The sequence below is a fragment of the Aquarana catesbeiana genome, linkage group LG03 (genome assembly GCF_042186555.1).
Source record: "Aquarana catesbeiana isolate 2022-GZ linkage group LG03, ASM4218655v1, whole genome shotgun sequence".
Classification (NCBI taxonomy): Eukaryota; Metazoa; Chordata; class Amphibia; order Anura; family Ranidae; genus Aquarana; species Aquarana catesbeiana.
The window spans coordinates 111,924,828-111,949,875 of NC_133326.1; the positions used below are offsets into that span (position 1 = coordinate 111,924,828).

Sequence of the window (25,048 nt, forward strand, 5' to 3'; positions counted from 1 at the left end):
ACTAGCTTGTGGGTAGGCCGGCTGGCACCTGTTGTTCCACTAGCTTGTGTTCAGCTCTGCTGCACTCTGCAGCTATGGGTGTCGTCGGCCTCACCTGTTGCTTAATATATGATTCCTTCCTACTACTTCCTGTTCAGCCCCTCATGTGCTTCTCTATTTAAATCCCTCTCAGGCTAGTCCTGGTTTCTTGAGCAACATTTGTTTCTGAGCTCCCTTCATGTAACCTGCCTTAACCTGATCTCTCGTGAACTGATCTCTTGTGTACCGACTCGGCTTGTTCTGAGTATGCTGTCTGCAGCCGCCCTGACCTTGGCTCGCTATTCGGCTCTCCTTTGCTTCATCCATTCATCCTTGTCTGACAGTGTCTTCTGGTACCTCCCTAGCAAGCGGGGTCGTGACCTGGGGTCAGCACGCAGCTAAGCCCAAACCCTCGTGAGGGGGTCCCTGGCAGAATACCATCTGTCTCTTAGACTCCACGCCCTGGGGGATCCCGTGTCACCTGCTCGCCTGTGGGCTCACTGTAAGTAGTACCGTGACAGCTTAAATGTGGAGCGGACCATCTCAGTAAAATGAAACTTGAAGAAAGTTCTTCCACAATTGATCTCTCGGAAGAGGAGACATCAGCCTGTTCATGGTCCCCTGAGGGGAATTCATCTTCTCCCGCCCACTGTTCCTCTGTTTGAAGGTCCTGGGCAGTAGAAGGGGACCTATCGCGTTTTCTCCTATTCTGGGGACATGTGATTAAAGCAGCTAACCTTTCTTCAAATCCCACCAAGCCTGAGGAGAAAACTTCCTCAGTAACATAGACAGGGGCTGAAATGTTGAAAACAATTGTAACCCTTGATGGACCCGATGGCTCACCCTGACCATCCACCCCAGGTCTTTAATGGGAGGATGGCATTGTAGAGGTGAGACTAGGGTCCTCAGAGCCTGAGGGTGATACCTTTGGGGCCCTTTTTGGGGTGTTTACACCTCCCCTTCTGCCAGGCATAGTCCTAAGCACAAATGCAGAGGTACTGCCAGAAAAAATGCATCCACTGCTGAGCAATAGTCCAGCCACTGCCGCTGCTATTAATGCTCAGTCTGATGCTAAATCGTAGTAAATGTGCCTTGGGAATGCTTGTGTCACCCCACTCACATGCCCCAGTCTGCTCCTGTGTCCCTCCGTAAGCAAATGCAACTTGGCAAATGGAGCTCTTATAGCTTTTTACAGCCCTGCGTCGTGGACATTGAGGCATGTCAACGCCGTGGAGGAGAGCAGGAGGAAGAGAAGGAGAGCCGCCGCTGCTAAGGCGGTGGAAGAGGGAGCGGAGCTGCTTACCACTGACCGTCTTGGACTCCCTCTCCCTCTGCCTATTGCTGGAGAGGGGAGAGAAACTCCTGTCCAGGTGAGGGGCATTTTTGTAAAAACCCCCCTCCAACATCTTACCAGAGGCTTGGGACTGCTTGGCTGGAGGAAGCCAGCAGATTCTGCTGACACAGAGCGAGATATGGGAGACATGAATCAGGTATGCTCTTTACAGCCCCCGGTGGCGACTTTTAGGCATGACAACATTTACTCTAAAGGAGAAAATCCATAAGAAAATGTAAAATTCCTTAGGAATCTCCACTTACCTTATCCTGTCGCAGGATTCTGTGGTAAAACCAAACAGACCCAATCTTCACCCCTCATGGTGGGCTCCGTTAAAAAACCTTCAAGGACCAGGGTCCCTTTTTATGGGGGTTCCACTCCCTTGGACCCATATATCACCCTGCCAAGAATCTTTATGGCTGAAAAAAACAAAGCACTGGATCTCAGGGTCCAACTCTCAAAAAGAGAAGTGTTACAGGCTAAACCTCGATTCTTCCGCCACAAGGCCCGGGTACCATCCAATTTGGCCTAAAAAGACACTTTGAATGGAATCCGGTTGCATAGCTTGCCCCAGCAAAGATTACTCCAGCGGAGCTCAGCATAGCACATCTTTACTCATGACCAACACCTTAGACACTGGCAAAAAAACTGAGGTACTCCCATAATGGGAGGGGTTATATAGTTATATAGGGAGTGAACTTCCTGTCTTAGGGTGTGCCAGTGTCCATCACCTAAAGGTGGCCTATATAACCCACATAGTTATTACTATGGCTCTGTGTCCTGTGATGTACGATAAAGAAAGTTGTAAAATGATTTATCTTTGTCTCATTTTTTTTTTTACATCACAGATATCTGACATTTTAACAGGGGTGTGTAGACTTTTTATATCCACTGTAGATCAGACCAAAATGAGGGACAAATGAGGAGGAATCAGGGACAGAGAGACTTTGTTCCAATCAGGGACTGTCCCTTGTAATCAGGGACAGTTGGGAGCTATGCAGTTACAGTTAGGTGTTTCTTAGCAACATCCTGGGAGTTTTCCAGTCAGGCTTCATAAGGTATGTAAATGGCCTACACCTATAGCAAGAGCATTATTCAACTCTAGTCAAAGCTGCACAGTTTGTTTTCATCTGCGGACATCCCTTATCTGCGTTGGCAGTTTTTTGGTAAGGGTGAACCAACCCTTGAAAGGCCAGTTCACACCATAGAAACACAGTCCGGATGCGTTCCAGATGCTTGTCTGCATGCTTGTTTTTGATGAATTCCAGTGCGTTTTTGCTGCAGTTCAGTGCATCCCACCCCCTCTTTTTTCTTAAAGCGGAGTTCCACCAAAAATGGAACTTCCACTTTAAGGGAAGGTGACCCCCCTGACATCCCACATTTGGCATGTCATTTTTTGGGGGGGTGGATACTCTCTTTTTAGAAGGTCCCGACGCACTGCGGTACCTCTCCCCCATCCCTCTCGGCAATCATCTGGGACACATCATAGGTCCCAGATGATTGCCCAGCCAGTCACTGTGCGCGTTAAGCCACAGCCGGGCACCCACAGTTACAATGCTGGCACCGCAGAGAGGAGGGGGAGACAGGTGGGACTTGTCCGAGTCAGCAGCTTCAGTATTTGTAGCTGCTGACTTTTATTTTTATTTTTTTTAACGGAACTCTGCTTTAACCTTAAATAAGGTTAAATGTGTGTTCCAGAGCATTTCTGGTGCATTCCGGTGTTTTCCAGTGTACTTTTTTATGGAACTGGAAGCACTGGTGTGAACTATTCAATTGGAAACAATATAATCTACTTTCCATGCATTTTTGATGCAGAAAAAGATGCACCGGGCTGCATGTGGTGTGAACTTACCCTGCATAAGAAAAAAATAAAAACTGCTCATTTATTTTCTCAGTATGGGTGTTTTTATTTTTTTTAAAGTGAAATATGCTATTAAATAGTAACACCACCTCCATCGCTTTGCAGAGATTTGGTTTCCTATCCTGTTACGTCTACATGGCCTACTCTATCATTTTGCGATCGCTTTCAGAGTACTTTTCTTATCACTTGCAAAAAAAAAAAAAAAAAACCACACACATAAACCACAGCCTACGCTCCGGGTGCACCAAGATGGCCGTCCGGCTCCGCACGCGTGACGCTTTTCATAGTACGTAATACCGCGAGAAAGGTCGTGCGGCGTGACGTCATGCGAATCGCTTCGTTTACTGTATCGGGAGGGGCCTAGCCGTGCCTCCAGGCTGTAGTGAGACGGAAACGGAGGGGGAGTTTGGGGCGGGCGGCGGAGTGGCTACAGGAGAGAGCGGCCCGCAGGCAGACGGAATGGTGGAGAAGGCCGGCCTCGGGAGAGAGTCCATGGTGAGGACAGAGACGCGTCTCGTGGGCGCTTGTGGCACAGGGCGAGGGTCGGTGTGGAGGAGGGGTGGGGGGGTCACTCACTGACTACAAACACACCGCACCTTTATCAACCTGCACCCGGCTGTCTGCCGTCCATTGCGGACCGGTGGCCGGACTAACCGGCTCTCACACTGCTCTGTACCCCGGGGAGAGGCTGCTATGACCGGCCCGGAGCATCCTCTATCAGTCACTCCCTTCTCTGGGCACATTATACGTGTATATGAGGACCTTCCTGTGTGTCTTCCCTATACAGATCCGGGACCTTCCCTATCACTACATAGGAGGACTGTGTCCTGTACAGCACCCTGATTGGTCAAGCCAACTCCTCTTACTACCAACATTATGGCTGCGCTGGGACGGGGGGCTCGAGCTTGGACACCGGGGGCTCCCCCTACACTTAGATGGGGGGCTCAAGCGCCTGCACTGGGACGGGGGGCTCCCCCTGTGCTTGGACATGGGGGGCTCCCCCTGCGCTTGGACATGGGGGGCTCCCCCTGCGCTTGGACATGGGGGGGGTCTCCCCCTGCGCTTGGACATGGGGGGGGGGGTCTCCCCCTGCGCTTGGACATGGGGGGGGTCTCCCCCTGCGCTTGGACATGGGGGGGGGGTCTCCCCCTGCGCTTGGACATGGGGGGGGGGGGTCTCCCCCTGCGCTTGGACATGGGGGGGGTCTCCCCCTGCGCTTGGACATGGGGGGGGGGGCCTCCCCCTGCGCTTGGACATGGGGGGGTGTCTCCCCCTGCGCTTGGACATGGGGGGGGGGGGGGCCTCCCCCTGCGCTTGGACATGGGGGGGTGTCTCCCCCTGCGCTTGGACATGGGGGGGGGTCTCCCCCTGCGCTTGGACATGGGGGGGGGGGTCTCCCCCTGCGCTTGGACATGGGGGGGGTCTCCCCCTGCGCTTGGACATGGGGGGGGGGTCTCCCCCTGCGCTTGGACATGGGGGGGGTGTCTCCCCCTGCGCTTGGACATGGGGGGGGGGTCTCCCCCTGCGCTTGGACATGGGGGGGGGGTCTCCCCCTGCGCTTGGACATGGGGGGGGGTCTCCCCCTGCGCTTGGACATGGGGGGGGGCACAAAACTGCTGTGCACTGGGATGACCTCAACACTGAGCGCGACGCATTGCACTGTTCACTTTTATTTTTTTTTAGACAAACTTTTTATTGAAATATCGTAGACATTTCATTAAAGTGGTTCTAAAGCCTGGACTTTTTTTTTTTTTTTTTTTCCCGGAATGCATTTAGGTAAAAAATGTCCCAGTGTTTATATCTCCCCCTCCCCCTTTATACTTACATAAGTCACATCTCCATCCAGCACAGCGCCCGTCTGCTGCAGCAGCTCTCTGCTCACAGAGTCAGCAGTGGGAGTCATTGGCTCTTGCCGCTGTCAATCAATTCCTCTGAGTGGTGCCGATAGATGCACTCTGTCCGGCTCAGCAGCACGCCTGCAGACCCCCCCGGAAGCAGTTTTCTGTTTTGGCCTAAGGAGAAGAGGAGCGACCAAGATTGTAGGGCTGGGGAAAAAATCGATTGGAATCGAGTTGATAGGTCAAATCGATTCAAAATTTCAGCAAATCGATTTTTTTTTTTTAGATTTTTTGGAGCTGTGGGCAGGAGTTTTTAGGCGAGGCCGCGGCTTCGGCCAAGTCAGCGGACTAGGCCGAGGCCGTGGCCTCGCCTAAAAACTCCTGCCTGCAGCTCCCCAGGACCGGCGCGGTGTCCAAAAAAAAAAAAAAAAATTTGAATTGTGAATTGAGGTTTTTTTTTAAAAAAAAAAATCGCAATTTTTTTTTTTTTTTTTTGAGAAAGTCGCCCAGCTCTACAAGATTGTCAGCGGGAGACCATAGAAGAGGAGCATCTGGGTCGCTCTGTGCAAAACCATTACACAGAGCAGGTAAGTATGACATCTTTATTTAACTCCTTCCCGGCCCTTTAAAGTGGTTCTAAAGGCAGTAGGTTTTTTCTCTTAATGCATTCTATGCATTAAGATAAAAACCCATCTTTGTGCAGCAGCCCCATCTCGATCCAGCGATGTTGCACAAGAGCCTCGGCTGTCTAGAACGCTCCTTCCTCATTCACTGAGACAGCAGCGGGCTCCATTGGCTCCCACCGCTGTCAATGCCAGTGGGCTAATTGGGAGAGGGGACAAAGTCAAGCCTCGACTCCATGTCTGAATGTAGCAGCAGCAGCTTGGCTGCCCCCTTAGTAAGCTGCTTGCAGGAGGAAGGGAATAGGAACGCCCGCAAGGGACCCGAGAAGAGGATCTGGGCTGCTCTGTGCGAAACCATTACACAGAGCAGGTAAGTATGATATGTTTGTTATTTTTCCTTGTCAAAAGAAGTTTATTGAGTATACAATGTTATAAAGATACATAAAGTAAGTTTACAAGTATCTATAAAGTAAGCTCATTGTTTTACAGTAGGGTTTATATAGGTAAATATCATGAAATTTCAAATATTAAACATTGGGTTCACGTAAACCTAAATTAAAGATATATATATATCATTTCCTTAGTTACTTTTGTAGGTATTTAAATGATTTATACCTATTATACATATTGTTTACAAGTAGAGTGTATATAGGTCAAATAAATTCTGATAATGAGCTTTAATCGTAAGGTGGAGAAAAGGAAAGAGCAAGAAGAAAAAGGGTTGAAAGGTAGAGGTATGGTCCACAAGGTTGTCCCGCTCGTCAGTTTATTATTCTTTTTAGTTCTCTTTGAAGCCTTAGAATGGGTGATATGTTTGTTATTTTTAAACAACCAAAAAAAAAACCAAGATTATAATATCACTTTAAGAGCTTCTAGAAAGCTCCCAAGCGCACGTTTGCATCAGATTTCCAGTGTTTACATAAGGCCGCATATATGCATATGGCCAGAGGAAAGAGAGGGGGGGGAACCTCGCAAATATTTTAAGTTCTATTGGCTGCGGCAGGTTGTCTCACACTGCGCTGGAAAAAAAGAGTGCACACTGTTCTTTTTTTCCACGCATGCCGCTGCGTTGTGTTGTAAACCAGTTAGGAGAGAAGGCATTTTGCCTTGTCTTGTGGTGGGACTGCTCTGGATTAGCCGCCCATCACAGTCCTAGGTGGGGCCTTCATGGATTGGACTTATTTTGAGAATTGGAGAATTTGGGGGACAAATCAACACCTCAAACTCCTAGTGTTTCTAAAACCATTCTTGAATTCATAAGACAAGGCCGCCTTCTTCCATTGCTCTGTGGGTCCGGTTCTGCTGCTCACATGTGCCTATTGTAGGCGCTTTAGGCAGCATTACCACCCTGACCAGTCTGCTTTTACACTACCCCATAGGCAGCAAACTGCGCTGCTCTATGTGTTCTGACACCTTTTTATCAGAGCCAGCATTGACTGTTTCAGCAATTTGACCTACAGTAGCTCTTTTATTCGATCGTACTACATTGGCCAGTCTCTGCTCCCCAGGTGCATCAATGAGCCTTGGCCGCTCATGACCCTGTTGCCGGTTTTCCTTCCTTGGACCACTTTTGGTAGGTCTTGACTACTACAGACAGCGAACATCCCACAAGTGCTGCAGTTTTGGAGTTGCTCTGACCCAGTAATTACAATTTGCCCCTTGTCAAAGTTGCTCATATGTTTATGTTTGCCCATTTATTTTGCTTTTCAACACATTAACTTCAGGGATAACATGTTCACTTGCTGCCTAATATATCCCACCCACTTTCATATGCCGTTGTAATGAGATAATCAATGTTATTCAGTTTACCTGTTAATGGTCATAATGTTATGGCTGATCGATACATAAACAAGAATCTAAAATATAAATTCCATACCGCGCCCATGAGTCACAACTATGTGTATCATATAATAATAAAGTCCATAAAACCACCACCAAATTCTTCAATCCAAGTGAAAGTGGAATATTCTTAATTGCTGTAAGAAATAGGTGCCATCTTCCACTGGTAATTTAGGCAAACATCCTACTCACCAGACCACCTTTGTCACCCATTACAGGTAGTCAAATGAGTATGGGTAAATGGGAAGAAGTGTCCTCCAGTATAATACGGTCCACAAATGGTAAGTCCGCCAATGATGGTGTTAACATAAATCAAAAGGAGAAGAGAAGACTCATGGTGTCATATGTAACAAATTTATTCCATAAAAACATGTAGCACTTACAGTTAATTAAACTCAGATCAGCCCATGAAAACAAGCAGGCACGCCGGTCGAATTCCACCTGCGCTCCAGATGGCGGAAGTGATGTGTCACACATTAAGGGATACATCGCGTTTCGTCAGTAACGTCTATCATCAGGGGTCATGTGATCGGGTACCCCTAATGACGTGTCCTGTAGGACGCATCTTCACATTTACCCATGCTCATTTGACTACCTTTAATGGTGGTCTATTGAGTAGGATGTTTGCCTAAATTACCGGTGGAAGATGGCACTTCTTCCTCACAGCAATTAAGATTATTCCACTTTCACTTGGATCTAGGGCCGAAACAACTAATCGATTCATTTATTTTCATAATCGATTAATTGGCCGGTAACATAATGGGGTTAAAAAGACTAAAATTGCCCCTTTATAGTACAAAAAGAGCAAATAATCGCTACTGTAAATATCACTTTCACTGTTCCACAGTGAAAAAAAAACGAACCCCATACACACACAGTAGCAATTTGCTCTTTTTGTACTATATAGGGTTAATTTTTGTTTTTTTTTAACCCCATTACTTTACTAAACGTCTTAGGCCTGGTTCACATCTATGTGTTTTTTGGTGCTTTTTGCAGAAACACACTACAGTTCATCTACATGGTTTCCTATGGGACACGTTCACATCTATGGCTTTTTTTTTTTTTCCAGCCGCTGCATATTTGGAAAGGGTCGGGGACTTTTTTATTTAGTTATCAGAACATAAAATAACAAATAAAGACATTAAGAAAGGTATAACAGGATTCACACCATTACAGTTACATAGTATAGCGCATGGGACTTTTTTTAACCCAAAACGGTGCTTTTTTTGGTTCAATATACTTTAATGGAGAAGCTGCAGAAAAGCATGTAGTGTGTTTTTGCAGCAATTTGTGTTTTGTTTTTGTTTTTTTTTTTTCATCTGCCCAACAACAAATTGGCCAAAAAAAAAATCATAAAAAAATGCAAAAACGCAAATTGCAGCAAAATCACGTTTTGCAGAAATCGAAACTCACAGCAAAAAGCACTGCAGAAACAGATCAAAAGCAAACTGCATTGGTGTGCACCAAGCCTTATGATGGGCCTGGCCACATGGAACAATTTTCAGACGAAAACTCTTTGTAGATTCACTGAATGAAAGAATGTTGTTTGAAAATTTTCACTTGCTTTTAACATTCCAAATACACTGTCTAAAAATTCCTTTGACCAAGAAGTTTTCTATTATTTTCTAACTTTTCCCATCACTGTGGTTGAAAACAAACGTCGATTGGCCCCCCCTAAAGATTAGAAAATTGAACGAATGTTCTTAAAATTACATTTTTTTTTTCTTTTTTTTAAGGAAGACATTGTTTTTGTATGGCCAGCATATAATAGATTTCAGTTCTGTTTGAAAATCTGCAAAACGGTCTTCAACTTTTTTTTTTTTTTTAATAAAAAAATTTGATCTCTGAGTCTCTAATAGTATATACAGTATATCTCCTCTAATAGTATATACAGTATATCTCTTCTGTCTGTTATTCTCAGAGTGGATTACAGATTTTGCTCCCTAACACTATAGTTGGTTATTGATATTTAAGAATAAATTGCCTTTTTTTCTTTTTTTAAACCTTACATATTAAATTATACACCACACTTTTTTTGAAGGTTATTAACCGATTAATCGAAAAACAATAATCGGCCAACTAATCGATTATGAAAATAATCGTTAGTTGCAGCCCTACTTGGATGGAAGAATTTGATGGTGGTTTTATGGACTTTATTATCATTTGATACACATAGTTGTGATTCATGAGCATGGTATGAAATTTATGTATTAGTTTCTTGTTTCATTACTAGACTTTTGGTCTCACTACGGGCTGCTATATACAGTATCTCACAAAAGTGAGTACACCTCTCACATTTTTCTAAATATTTTATTATATCTTTTCATGTGACAACACTGAAGAAATAGCACTTTGCTACAATGTAAAGTAGTGAGTGTACAGCTTGTATAACAGTGTAAATTTGCTGTCCCCTCAAAATAACTCAACACACAGCCATTAAAGTGGTGTTCCGGCTGAAAGTATACTTTTTAAATAAAAATACCCCTATAATACACAAGCTTAATGTATTCTAGTAAAGTAAGTCTGTAAACTAAGGTCTGTTTTATTAGTTTATAGCAGTAGTTTGTTATTTTATAAACTTACAGCAGGCCGTGGCCATCTTAAGTATGGGCATCTGAAGCCAGACTGTATTTCTTCCTGGATCTCATCCTTGCAGATCTCGCACATGCTCAGTGCAGCACAACAGTGTAATAGGTTTCAGGTCAGGTTTCCATAGCAACATCAGTGTCAGAGGAAGTTGCCGCCCCTTCCCAGAAGGCATTGCAAACAGGAAATGATGCGATGGGCCATGGCCAGGGAGGAGGAAGTGAAAAATGATTACAGCAGATATACAGTATGTGCTGAGAAAAAAAATAAAAAAATATCCAATTTGTTTACAGTACACAGTTTAGTGAGGGATGCTGAAGAGTTGTAAAAGTGGGTGGAACTCCACTTTAATGTCTAAACCACTGGCAACAAAAGTGAGTACACTCCTAAGTGAAAATGTCCAAACTAGGCCCAAGGTGTCAATATTTTGTGTGGCCACCATTATTTTCCAGCACTGTCTTAACCCTCTTGGGCATGGAGTTCACCAGAGCTTCACAGGTTGCACACTTGAGTCCTCTTCCATTCCTCCATGACGACATCACAGAGCTGGTGGATGTTAGAGACCTTGCACTCCTCCACCTTCCATTTGAGGATGCCCCACAAATGCTCAATAGGGTTTAGGTCTGGAGACATGCTTGGCCAGTCCATCACCTTTTACCCTCAGCTTCTTTATGGGGGGTTAAAACTAGGGCTGGGAAAAAAATCGATTTAAATCTTGAATCGAGTTGAGAGGTCAAATCGATTCAAAATTTAAGCAAATGGATTTTTTTAGATTTTTTTTTTTTCACCGCGCCGGTCCGGAGGCGCTGCGGGCATGAGTTTTTAGGCGAGGCCGCGGCTTCGGCCTAGTCCGCGGCTACGGCCGGACGGCGCGGACTAGGCCGAAGCCGCGGCCTCGCCTAAAAACTCATGCCCGCAGCGCCTCCGGACCGGCGCGGACACCGCGCCGGGCCTGAAGAACTGCGGGCAAGGAGTTTTTAGGTGAGGCCGCGGCTTCGGCCTAGTCCGCGAGGCCGGACGCTGCGGACTAGGCCGAAGCCGCGGCCTCGCCTAAAAGCTCATGCCCGCAGCGCCTCGGGACCGGCGTGATTTCCAAAAAAAAAAAAAAAAAAAAAACTCGATTCGAATCGTGAATCGAGTTTTTTTTAAGAGAATCGAAGATTTTTTTTTTTTAAGAAAATCTCCCAGCCCTAGTTAAAACCCTGCTTCAGTATGTCACAGTACATGTTGGCATTCATGGTTCCCTCAATGAATTGTAGCTCCCTAGTGCCAGCAGCACTCATGCAGACCCAGACCATGACACTCCCACCACCATGCTTGATTGTAGGCAGGACACACTTTGTACTCCTCACCTGGTTGCCGCCACACACGGTTGACACCATCTGAACCAAATAAGTTTATCTTGGTCTCATCAGACGATCCCTGAAAACCCTTCTCTTCAGAGAAGCCTACCCTACCCACACCTAACAACTGTATTTTCATTTTTTCAATCAGCTCATCCCCCACAGTTATTACCTTTTTGTTTCTACTCGACCCTCCCTTCTAGATTGTAAGCTCTAACGAGCAGGGCCCTCTGATCCCTCCTGTATTGGTTTGTATTGTAAGTGTACTGTCTGCCCTCATGTTCTAAAGCGCTGCGCAAACTGTTGGCGCTATATAAATCCTGTATAATAATAATAATCAGACCACAGGACATGGTTCCAGTAATCCATGTCCTTAGCCGGCTTGTCTTCAACAAACTGTTTGTGGGTTTTTTTGTGCATCATCTTTAGAAGAGGCTTCCTTCTGGGACGACAGCCATGCAGACCAATTTGATGCAGTGTGCGGCGTATGGTCTGGTCGCTGACCCCCCCTTTCAACCTCTGCAGCAATGCTGGCAGCACTCATACGTCTATTTCCCACAGACAACCTCTGGATATGACGCTGAGCACGTGCACTCAACTTCTTTGGTTGACCATGGGAGAGGCCTGTTCTGAGTGGAACCTGTCCTGTTAAACCTCTGTATGGTCTGCAGCTCAGTTTCTGAGATTTGGCAATCTTCTTATAGCCTAGGCCATCTTTATGTAGACCAATTCTTTTTTTTTCCAGATCCTCAGAGTTCTTTACCATGAGGTGCGATGTTGAAATTCCAGTGACCAGTATATGAGAGCGATCACACCAAATTTAACACACCTGCTCCCCATTCACACCTGAGACCTTGTAGGGCTGGGGAAAAAATCGATTTAAATCTCGAATCAAGTTGAGAGGTCAAATCGATTCAAAATGTAAGCAAATCGATTTTTTTTTTTCTTTTCTCCGCGCCAGTCCTGAGGAGCAGCTGGCAGGAGTTTTTAGGCGAGGCCGCGGCTTCGGCCTAGTCTGCGAGGCCAGACGCCGCGGACTAGGCTGAAGCTGCGGCCTCGCCTAAAAACTCCTGCCCGCAGCTCCTCAGGACCAGCATGGTGTCCAAAAAAAATAAAATGATTTGAATCGTGAATCGAGTTTTTTTTTTAACAAAATCGCAGATTTTTTTTTTTTTTTTGAGAAAATTGCCCAGCCCTAAGACCTTGTAACAGTAACGAGTCACCGGGGAGGGAAAATGGCTAATTGCACCCAATTTGGACATTTTCACTTAGGGGTGTACACACTTTTGGTGCCAGCGGTTTAGACATTAATGGCTGTGTGTTGAGTTATTTTGAGGGGACATCAAATTTACACTGTTATCCACTTGCCATCCACGCTATAGCCGAATGACGGCCACAGCGTGGATCTGAATTTCTGGGAATTTCATATGACGGCCTCCCCTTTGCACGCGCCCCCTGACGGTCCTGGCCCCTTACCACGTGATCAGCTGTCAGCCAATGACAGCTGATCACATGATGTAAACAAAAGCTCAGTAATCGTTCTTTTTCTTTTTTTTTTTTCCTCACGCTGACAGCGTGAGGAGAAAAAAAAGCCGGTCACCGGCTTATCTGCAAGTGACATCAGCCCCGAAGAGGAAGAGGCAATTATGCCTCATCTGTGCTCACCAGTACTCCCTGCCAGTGCCATCTGCCATTGCCAGTGCCACCTCTCAATGCCCACCAGTGGTGCCAGTCAGTGCCACCTAGCAGTGCTGCCTATCAGTGTAACCGATCAGTGCCCATCACTGCCGCCTCATCGGTGTACATCAATGAAGGAGAAAAATTACCTGTTTGCAAAATTTTATAACAAAATATATAAAATTTTTTTTTTTTAAATGAGGTCTTTTTAAAGTTTTTTAACAAAAAATGAAAACCGCAGAGGTGATCAAATACCACAAAAAGAAAGCTCTATTTGTGGGAAATAAAATGATAATTTAATTTGGGTACAGTGTAGCATGACCGTGCAATTATTCAAAGTGCATCAGCGCTGAAAGCTGAAAATTGGTCTGGACAGGAGGGGGGTTTAAGTGCCCAGTAAGCAAGTGGTTATACAAGCTGTACACTCACTACTTTACATTGTAGCAAAGTGTAATTTCTTCAGTGTTGTCACATGAAAAGGTATAATAAAATAATTACAAAAATGTAAGGGGTGTACTCACTTTTGTGAGATACTGTGTGTGTATGTAGGTATATATAATCTCTGTCTTTCACTATTATTTAATTTATTAATTTGGTATTTTTTTAACCAGAGTGTGCGGCCCAGGGGTTTTTAACAATGTTTTAATACTGATCGATGTATACACTCACACGTGTTTCTTTTGTAACATAGTAGCTATGTTTTATAAATTTTGTAGTAAAAAAATGTTTCTTCTGTGTCTAATATAGTCCGAATCTGATTTCTGATATATATACATGACATGTGATTTGCTTTTCAGTTTATGTGTGTCTGTGTGTCCATCACAGCTTCCCATCTGTCTGTATGACACATCCATCCATACACACACACACACACACCCTCCCCATATACCACTTAATAAAGGATGCATAATAATGCTGTACGGGGGCGGTGTTTGTTTCCATACCAGAGTATTGCCATCTGTTTGTACCTTTCATTTACATTTGTTACTGTGGTCAGTCTACTACTAATCTAATGGTGACCATACACAGAGCGATTTAATATGCGATAGTATACATTAATTTTCTGTCCAGGAACATAAATATGATCAACAAGATCATTCTATGAACATACACCTAAAGGGTTAGTTCACCTTTTAATGCAGGGGTCTTCAAACTATGGCCCTCCAGTTGTTCAAGAACTACAATTCCCATCATTCCTAGTCATGTCTGTGAATGTCAGAGTTTTACAATGCCTCATGGGATGTGTAGTTCCGCAACAGCTGGAGGGCCGTAGTTTGAAGATCCCTGTTTTAATGGCTTGAAAAAAAAAAAAAAAACTATAAGCAATATCAGCTTTGATTGCTTTGAAGCAGCAGCTTCAAAAGTGAGGATCATTGTTAAAAATAGGATAGCCTTTTAATGTACAATCAAATCTGTCATGCATGTAGAATTAGGTGAACTAACCCTTAACGGTCATATTGATCTATCTACTTTCCTACAATTTGGATTTTCCATCCAGACCAATCTGAATAATTTTAATGAAAGTGATCGGTTCTGCCCAGCTGATTGATGGTATGGAATGTTTGTTTTTTTTTTTTTTTTTAATAACTTGATCTAGATTCGATCATATTGCCCAATTAATTGAATAATGGATCGATAAGATTGTTAAGTGTATGGTCACCATTAGAAAGCGGTGTGATTTTATGTAGTGGTCACCATTAGAAAGCAGTTGTAAACACACAGGTATGATGTAAAACAATACATTGCTTTTCAGTATCTCAAACACGAACTACTGAATGGTGAACTTTTTATCTGCTCATGTTTTTGAAACCTTTTCAGGGTTTTTTTTAAAATTCATTTTATTAAATTTTTAATTCATAATTTTTTGGTTTACTTTTAGCCCTCTCTTATCCCTAGTGGATTAAACGCAGCTCTTTCGGGCAGTGCCCAAATGCACAAGCAGGGTATGAAATTGGAAGCTGTGATGGAACAACTACAAAAGCAGCAGCAACAAGCTGCTCGAAGCATGGAAGAGCGGGAGAGACAAATTAGAGAAACTCAAAGACTGTATGCCCAACAGATGGCTTCACAACATTTCATGAAATCCATGGCAGGCTCTGCCACAGTGTCATCTGTGAAAGCCCGCCCGCCCATGGCCTCTCCACAGAGTGCCAGTGAACCCGATGAAGATGAAGAGATGGAGGATGAAGACAGTGATGGAGATTCATTTAGTGTAGAAGATGATGTCAGAGCAGGGCAGCCATCCACGCTTGCACAGAAGTACCTTCAGCTTCAGCGAGAGCAACAGGGAATAGTTGTTCCCAATCCACAAGGGAACACCAGTCAGAGACACCCGACTGTGAAAGAGGAGCCAAAGGAAGAAAATTTGAACCCTTCTACATCTAATCACCCCAAGCAAAGTTTGGAAGACCATGTTAAGCCGGTAAGAGGAGCTGCAGCTTTGAATTAATAGTTTAAAGCCTAAGTTGAATCAAAACATTCTTTTAAAAAATCGTGCTCAGGTACTTTATGTACAATTAATGCAAATTGTTCCTTGTGATCGCTGCAGGTTCAGTTTTCTTCCTCTAATCCTCCCCTCCCCCTGGAGCGGTAATCTTCCTGTGCTTGCAGGGGAAAAAACGTTTTGTAAACCTAAAAAAACAATTGCACTGGCTCCAAATGTGATCTGTCATGTCAGTAATATATTTCTGCCTGCCAATGTACCCATTTACCTAGGTGATCCGGCCTGTGCTGCTGCTCCTACAAGTAAACTGACCACATTAGCATGGCAGCCCCTCCATGCTAGCGTGGTCAGTTTGTTTTGCTGTCGTCCCACTAAAGACACAGGCACGCTGTGCAAGAGCACAGCACGGTTGTATCTACCATGGTCCGTACACAGCCATGCCCCCTCCTGCCTTGACTGATGGCGCATTTCCCTTCGGGGGAAGTGACAATTTCCCACCAGAACTGATTGCGTTCCATTGCCATGAAAATGCAGAAGCTCTGTGGCAACTTTATTTCCTATGACGTACGTGCCCCAACACTGGACTCTCCCACCAGCAGGTCCATGCATTGCTGTGAAAGCAATATTGATCATGTGGCCTGCAGTTGTGAAGCTGGACAAACTGTAAAGGCAAGTTTAGGGGGGGAAAAAAAGCACACAATCAATATAGGCTTAATTTTACCTATTGAAAAATTATTTTATCTTTAGCAAGGTTCACATTTACGTTAATATAGCCAAGGACCTCTCACAGGTACTCATCAGTATTGTTGACTATGTCTGCCCTTCTCCTGTACTATAGCTTTCATGAATGAAAAATTATCTGTGAATAGAGGAGGCGGACCTCCCATCCTCCATTTATAGATCATTTTTCATTCTGTCTTTCAGAGGGCGGAAGATTTCAACTAAATCCATGGCTGTAAGCATAAGGGACACTGCAAACTGATTGTAAGGACCGTCCCTTTTGCTGGGGCTTTAAAACACCCAAAGGCCCCCGAGATGTGTATTTTTTTCAAACCTTTTTTGAACTTAGATTTCAGCTGTCCTAAAGCTGATCTTCAGCCTTACTTTCAGTCCTGCACAATTGTACAGGATTTTCTCCTGTACTGAAACTGCTTACTCTAATTTCACTGCACACTTTGTGCATCAGAAACTGCAGCAAGTCAGTTCACCTCATTTCCTGGCCAGAGGATGCCTGGCATTTTTTTAGTTTTTTCCTCCCCAGACTTTTTTGTCCTTGACTCGCCCTTTTTCATTTGTTCAGATATGCATGCAAGTACAATCTGCCTATAAATGCCCACTTCTCCAGACTCCTAACCACCCATCGCAGCCCACTGTGCCGAGGGATCATAGAGTACTGGTGCTGTGATGTTTACAGAAAGATGACATCACTGGGTTAAAAATAGGCTTTGTAGTGAAAAAGGAAAGGTTTTATTTAAAAATGTCATTACTATGTTTGAGATGAGAGGAAGAAACGAGGGGCAAAATAAAAGCAGAATAAACTTTTAGCTTTGAAGTGTTTAATGTTTATGCTTGGGACTTGCTGCCTTTGTGTTTTGTTGGAAACATGGGAAATACAAGGTCCTGACTGTAATTTTTTACATGAATAGCCTCACAAGTGATACTTGCAACTCAGGCAGTTTGAGTTAGAAGATTTTTCCTGGATTTTCCAGGTTGTGGTGTCACAAAGGCCATTATCCTCTGTTCTTCCGCCACAAAGCGGAGTGATTGGTTGTTCAACTGCCATGAATGAAATGAAGTAGGGCCTACATATATCACATATGGGAAGTACCGTCAATACAACACCACGTGAATTTGGCTTTACATTTGCTTTAAAACTCCAATGGCCTGAGAATTCTTATTCTGTGGTCCCGACAATCCAACAGTTGGAAACTGGAGATGTCATAGTTAGAAATGTTGGGCTGTGTGGTGCTTAGCCATTTATAGGCAGCTTTGTTTTCTATCAATGAATTCAAAGCTTCCTCCAATTGGTTGAGTCCGAGAGGCAGGCTGATGTCACAATCTCCAAATCAACCAATTGGAGGAAGCTTTGTATTCATTGAGAGACCACTCAGCTCAATGCTATTTTGTTCCTGGTGTGAGACAAGAAGGTCTTAAATTAAGTGAAAGTAAACCTAGGGAGCCTTTCAGATGCTTTTTGGGCACTGATTTCCTTACTCCTGGTCTTTCTACTTATGTGGCAGTTGCCCTAAATTCGCCATCTTGGCTGCACTTTTGCTTACATCTACAATCCTGTGCACGCACATAGGCCTACTTCTTTCTGGGTGAAATTCTCTTCCCCAGGTTATGCAAGTTTTGATCATTTTGTACAGTTGATACCAGCAGTCCTGGGGGGGGGGGGATGATTCTTGCAAAAGGTGTGCACCTGCTCTCTGAGGGTAATTGGATAGGGATATATGAACCCTGTAAGCCCCAGGTGGCAGTTTTCTTCAGCTGTGTTTTAGTGCAGCCTGATACATACAGGGTTTGGGCGGTGCTTTAATGTGGACCTGTATTATGGAATCTGTGAATATTTTAAGAGGTTTCATTGGTACACTTTCATAGCAGGTAGGCAGTAGTTGTGGGTTTGTATGTTAGCGACATAAAGGTCTTTAAATTCTTTACTAATGCAAGCTAGTGGCTCTTATGTGAACTTCTATTTCACAGCCTTTTTAGATGTGCTGAAATTTCTTTAGGGATGGGTATGAATGCAGCCCAACACAAAATGAAAAACTTACTCCCGCTCTACAAGACTCTGGTCCGCCCGCACCTGGAGTATGCTGTCCAGTTCTGGGCACCAGTCCTCAGGAGGGACGTACTGGAAATGGAGCGAGTACAAAGAAGGGCAACAAAGCTAATAAAGGGTCTGGAGGATCTTAGTTATGAGGAAAGGTTGCGAGCACTGAACTTATTCTCTCTGGAGAAGAGACGCTTGAGAGGGGATATGATTTCAATTTACAAATACTGTACTGGTGACCCCACAATAGGGATAAAACTTTTTCGCAGAAGAGAGTTTAATAAGACTCGTGGCCACTCATTACAATTAGAAGAAAAGAGGTTTAACCTTAAACTACGTAGAGGGTTCTTTACTGTAAGAGCGGCAAGGATGTGGAATTCCCTTCCACAGGCGGTGGTCTCAGCGGGGAGCATTGATAGCTTCAAGAAACTATTAGATAATCACCTGAATGACCGCAATATACAGGGATATGTAATGTAATACTGACACATAATCACACACATAGGTTGGACTTGATGGACTTGTGTCTTTTTTCAACCTCACCTACTATGTAACTATGTAACTTAAAGCAGAGCTCTAGGCTTCTTCAGAAAATAAAAAAAGTAATTAGCTACAAATACTGTAGCTGCTCACTTTTAATGTTAGGACACTTACCTGTCCACGAATCCAGCAGTGTATTCACCCCAGCTGATTTTTCAGTCGGGTGCTGGCCACCACCATCTCCACTAAGGGAAACCAGCAGGCCTTGTGGCTTCACAGCTGGTTCCCTACTGCGCATGCACGAAGTGCACTGTGCTTTGTGAATGGTGCGGTGGAGGAAGAAGGGGCGGCCGAACTTCCTGCTGACTTTGCTGTGGCGAGATCAGCTGGAAGTGGGATCTCGGGTACTGTCAAAAGTAGGTACCCACTCCCCCCCAGAAAGGTGCCAAATGTGGCAGTGGAGAGGGGGAGGAGGCAAACAAGCAAAGCTTCCCCTTTTGGGTGGAGCTCTGCTTTAAACATGTGTGGTTTATTTATATTTATTTTTTCCCGTAAAAATGTGTTTACACTTAGAGAACACATGCGGCCAACGAAAATTTGACAGTGTCTCTTTACTGGATTTGTATAAGGTTTTTTTTTTCCCAAAGAAAAATATCCCACTCTTCACAATCACACCCTATTCATGTCATCACCTGTATTTGTGAGCAACTATTTTTAAGGATGAAGCACACAAAGGTCAAAATTAGAACCAAAATATCTGATGAGCACCTTGAGAATTCATTGAGAATTGCTACTACATCCATCCAACCAGATATTAATGGGTTAGTTTGTCAAAAACCGTGTCAAATATCACACTAAATCTATGTTGCTCTTTTACTTTTATAATAAAAAATATTACAAAAAAAATTAAGTTTTATTACTCAGGTACATTATCTAGATCGGTGATCGTTTACTTGTGATCTGCCCAATTTTTTCTGCTAACCAGCTATCCTTATTGTTGGTGTATATTTTGTGTGGCCCAGGAAGGTCAAAAGTTTGGACACCCATGCGCTAAGGCAACACGCCTACATTGCAGTGCTTTACATTGGCAAAAATGGTGTATGTCCAATATGTTGGCATGTTTGTGGTACATTGACAACCCATTCATTTCAAAAATGTATAATTTTTATCATTTATTTATTTTATTTTTTTAATTATATCAATAAATATTTTCCCTTTTTTTTTAATTCGATTTTTAACTGATTGGGAGTTTTTGCAGGGTGATCGTTTGCAATCACTTTACTTTGCTTTCCAACAGCCTATTGGATTATAGTAACTTTACCAGACTGGTTCCTTTTTACTGCACTATTCAGAAATACATAATTTGAGCACCCAAAACCAAATATGTAATACACTGCAGCCTTACCAATCCTTAATGTGGTGGTTGCATTTGGTTTAAGTTTTAGGCTTTCTTTCCCTTCATGTTTTTTACCTTGTGATCTGGCCAGTAACACACCTCACATATTTCAGTGCTCACACTGCTGCCTCTGTGTCCTTTGAGGAGAAGAACAGAGACCAACGCTGCTGAGAATTGGCTTGATGCTGGATCAAGATAAGACCCCTGGTAAGTATATACGAATGCGGAGACATTTTTTACATTTAATTGCAGGGAATGCATTAAGGTAAAAATGTCTTGCCTTTAGAACCACTTTAATGGTTTCTCTTACCCGTAACTGCTACATCTGCAGGACAGCTTGTTCTGTTGAAAAATAACAGACTTGCAGGTAAAAAAAAAAAAATTTAGGAGCCTGTAAAGCATTGTATCTGTGATCAGCAGATCGCGGGTGCAATGTCAGGCTCCTGTAGGCTGTCAGTACAGCTGTTTGCCCGTATCTCCCATATGGGCAGACATTTACTAAGGTCCAAGAAGATCAATAAACTACGAGAGTGCGCACCAGTGTCCTCCCTGTTCGTTGAGAACTACAAGCTGTTGCCGCAGTGCAAGACGGTACTGGTAGTTCATTCATTCACAGAACTCTAAATGAACGAGGCTATTGTGGGCGGAGCTGCGCAGTTTTTGAATTGTGACAGCTGGTGCGGGGATCCCACTGTAACAATACATCCTGAATATGGGCGATTTCCTTTGCGTCGAAAAAAAAAAATGAAAAATCTGACGGGTTATAACTCTCCCTTGCTCTATCCAAAATGGGAGGGGGGGGGGGGGGGGGGTTTGCCTATAGTTTTAATTTGCCTGCAGTTCAAACACCCCTTAAAGCAGACCTTCAGTCATTTTTTTTTCAACTTTCCATCTATTAAATCCTCTGCCCTCCTTTTAACTTTGGATAGTAAAACTTTTTTTTCTGCCAGCAAATACCTTATACAGCCCACTTCCTGTTTCTTGTCTGGTCATTAGCCTAGGTTTATGACATCATGCACAGCTCTCTCTCTCACTCTCATGAGGGTTTGCCAGGAAGGGAGGAAGGATGAGTCATAACTGGGCCAATGAAAGCTGTAGAGCTGGAGGTGTGCTTCTGTGTGTCTGCGTAAATCCAGGAAGTGAACAGGCAGCAGTTTCTGCTGCCCACAGTTAAAATGGCTGCAGCCAGACTCAGTGGGGAGATTTCTGCAGCATATTTGGCAAGTACAGAATCACAGTGTATATATATAAAAATTATGCAAAGTGGTTGGAGGGAAGCTTCAGAATGCCAAAGATGTTTTTATTACAAATTATCAAATTATATGAGCAGACTGCAGTTCTTCTTTAATAGGTGATGTTGCTACAAAGAAACACAGCACATGGCAGGTCAAATTCAGCCTCTGGACTGTCATGTGTGCTACTGGAGTAATGTCAGTGGGACTTGCTGACCTGTGTTTTAAAGGCTGCACTCCCCCATCTCTCTTTGTGACAGTGGGTGGGAGATCTTCTCCTGCCCCCATAGCCAGTTCATTCATTCACACAGATCTGTGAATGAATGAACTACACTGTCCCACCCTGGCAGACAGCTTGTCGTTTTCAATGAACTGTGAGGACTGGTGTGCGTCCTCGTAGTACATTACTTAGCCTGCACTGCACTGTCTGTCTGTCTGGGGGGGGGGTGTACAGGCAGTAGTACTAAGTGTCTGCAGTATCCTGACATTGCAATCTGCTTATTGCGGGTGCAATGCTCTGCAGGGTTCTAAGGAAAAAAAGTATGTATTTTTTTTTACTGGCCATAAAACTATACATTTTATTTACTTTTTTAAAGTGCCTTATCGTTTAAGCATGGGGAACCAACGTGTCAACATGTGCCCTTAAAGTTTTTAGCATTGTAAATAAACTACCAGGTTTTAATCTTTTCATTCTTGCGTGCCTTGGTCATATTAGTCATGAGGAGTTACTCCTAAAAACTTTTGTTTGTCGTACATTGATGAATTTTTCTGTAATTATTCTAATTGAAAGATAAGGATATTATGCTATCTCTTAGAATGTGAATCATTGGTTCCTTTGTTTTGATAAGGTGTAGTCTGAAGAGTTAAATCTTGCACTTAAGTATTTGCTCCTCCTCATTTTACATGCTACCACATGTTGTGTATGCAACCCCCAGACTCATTAAATGGATCACAAGACCAGTTTAGCCTGACCAACTGGCCACCAAAGCACATACTGTTCCTCATATTTTAATAGAATCTGGTTTTACTTCTTTATGAATCGGATGACCTTCTTGCATGTTGAAGGATATATATATATATATATATATATATATAGAGATATATATATATATATATATATATATATATATATATATATATATATATATATATAGATATATATCTATATATATATATATATATATCTCTATATATATATATATATATATATATATTACACACACACGCACGTGTGTGTTTTTTTTTTGTTTTTTTCGTAAGTTTAGGTTTGTAGTGTACTGTTGATTAGATTCCTTCATCGTTTTGAGATAATGACGTTGATCGGTGTGTAGAGTCCACAGCTAGTACTATTCTGAGAGGAGCTTGTGTGTGCTTGAAAGTAGTGAAGATCGAACCTCTCACGTTTTTTACTTCAGTCACATTTACATGTCTCTAAAGACCACAGTACATCTTGATGTATGGTTTCTGCAACTATATAACTATATGCAACTATAAAACCCCTTTCACACTGGGGCGCTTTTCAGGTGTTTTAGAGCTAAAAATAGCACCTGAAAAATGCCTCAATCCACCCTAGTGTGAAAGCCTGAGTGCTTTCACACTGGGGCAGTGCGCTTGCAGGATGGGAAAATAAGTCCTGCAAGCAGCATCTTTGGGGCGGTGCGGGAGTGGTGTATACACCGCTCCCAAAAAGCACTGCCCATTGAAATGAATGCAACATGGGCGCTATTAACCCTTTCTTCAGCTGCTAGCGGGAGTTAAAAGCGCCCCGCTAGCACCTGAAAAGCGCCACTAAATTTAGCGGCGCATTACCAGTAATGCCTGCACCACCCCAGTGTGATGATGTCAAAAACCGTGCATTAGCCATATAGGGCAAAGTAACAGACCCACTCTTCAGCAACACGTGCTCCCCTACTGCTGTGTTCAGGTTGCTTTAAGACGTTAGGCGGAGGAGAAAATCAATTTCAGTGAGGCATACTGAATCATTTTATTTATACGTAATTTGCATTTGCCTGGTTACGGTATTGGTGCTTAAAACAGAATTTTTGTGCCCACTCAAAAGTCCTTTTCTTTCCAAATTGCAGCATACATGTGAAATATCATGTTGAGTCAGGGCAATAATTTTAAGGCCTGGTTAACTCCAGACTGATAACCTATAAAGGCTTTTAAAGCTGTAGTAAACAGCATCTAAAAAAAAAAGGGGGGGGGGGCTCGGGCAGTTTGTGTCGCATGCTAGCACATCGCTGTCACCGCTGAAGGCGCTTCCATCTTCACATGGTCTTCTTTCCGGGTTTGTGGGCTTCGGCTATCTGGTTGGCACTGATGTCCCTCCCGTACATGCATACGGGAGTTGTTGTTTACGGCACGGCTATGCTATTCCTTCAGAGCGCATGTGCTGGTGACGTCACCAGCTGCATCTAAAGTAAATATCTCCTCAACAATGCACATTTAGGAGATATTTACAGTACCTATAGATAAGCCTTATTGTAGGCTTACCTATAGGTAAAAATCATGCACGGCAGTTAACGCCCACTTTAAAGTTTCACATATGGACAATTTTTGTTTTTTGCAATTGCACGCGCAATTTAAAGGCTTGACAGTTTGCTATCTACTTAGTGATGCAACCCCATCCTTTATCAAAAATGTATCTGGTGCTTGCACAAAAATGCATTTTAGTGATATATATATATATTTTTTTTTTATTAAATGTTTCCCCTAAAAGTAAGCATTTGATCAACAGTTGTTCAAATAACATACTACATAAAAAAAGTTCAGCTGCTCCATATTTTTGTAAAGGGCCTCTGCGTTCAAAAAATATATATTTGAGGTTTCAAAGTATTTCTCTAGCAAAAAAAAAAAAAAATACAGGTTTTTTAACGTGTGCAAAAAAAAAAAAAAGAGAAAAATACCTTTTGGTGAAAAGTGGTTAAACAGCCGCCCTTTTTTCTTTTTTCCCAGGGCTATTTGTATTTAGAATCGGTGTCGGCTCTGGAATATTCAAAGTGGGAATTATATAGGTTCCTGTTTTTACTACCGTATTGGTTTATCATTTTTGAGTGAGCAGTTCTTCATTTTATAATTTGTTAGCAAAGCATTTTAACAATTTTTTTTTTTTTTTTTTTCTTTTTTTCATCATTAAATAGTGGCACCTTGTTAAGAGCATTTTATCCTTTGACTTTGTGATAAAGACATAAAGATGTCAGTAAATTATGTTTTGGTGTCTGGGGGAGGGGATATGAATGTAGGACAAATGAAGAGCCAACAGAGAGCGTGACCTCTGATCCTAAAAAAGGCACTTCTCAAAAGACTGATTAACTGCAGTGAGTCTGTATTGAGTGACTGGTGTGTCCATTGTGTTTCAGTCCATGTACCATGACACTACATTAGGTACTTGTTGATGTGTTCATTTACGTGTTGGTGTCCATGTTTTTACCAAGTTGTGCAGCTATTACATTTTAATAGGCATCCATTTTACTATCGTATTAACACTCCAGTGATGTTATGCATGTTTTGGGAGGAGGGGAGGGAGTCTGCGACTGAGTGTACATTTTAACGTTTGGAAGCTTTGATGGATATTAAAAAAAAAAAAAACTGTAGCAAATCAAACTT

The 25,048-nt window shown here is 43.2% G+C and overlaps 1 protein-coding gene across 2 annotated transcripts in view; it reads left to right on the top strand.

Annotated features, from left to right (window-relative positions):
• Positions 1 to 3,286: 3,286 nt before the first annotated feature.
• The window catches only part of ARID3B (AT-rich interaction domain 3B), a 92,436-nt gene continuing 70,674 nt past the window's right edge, over positions 3,287 to 25,048 (top strand). Inside the window, exons 1-2 of one of the 2 annotated variants that reach the window (XM_073618987.1) lie at positions 3,287 to 3,707; positions 14,998 to 15,540. In XM_073618987.1, the coding sequence (XP_073475088.1) occupies positions 3,672 to 3,707; positions 14,998 to 15,540 (579 nt within the window). In that variant the 5' untranslated portion in view covers positions 3,287 to 3,671. Of the gene's footprint in view, positions 3,708 to 7,750; positions 7,794 to 14,997; positions 15,541 to 25,048 lie in introns of those variants that run through there. The other variant, XM_073618988.1, reaches the window with a different exon arrangement.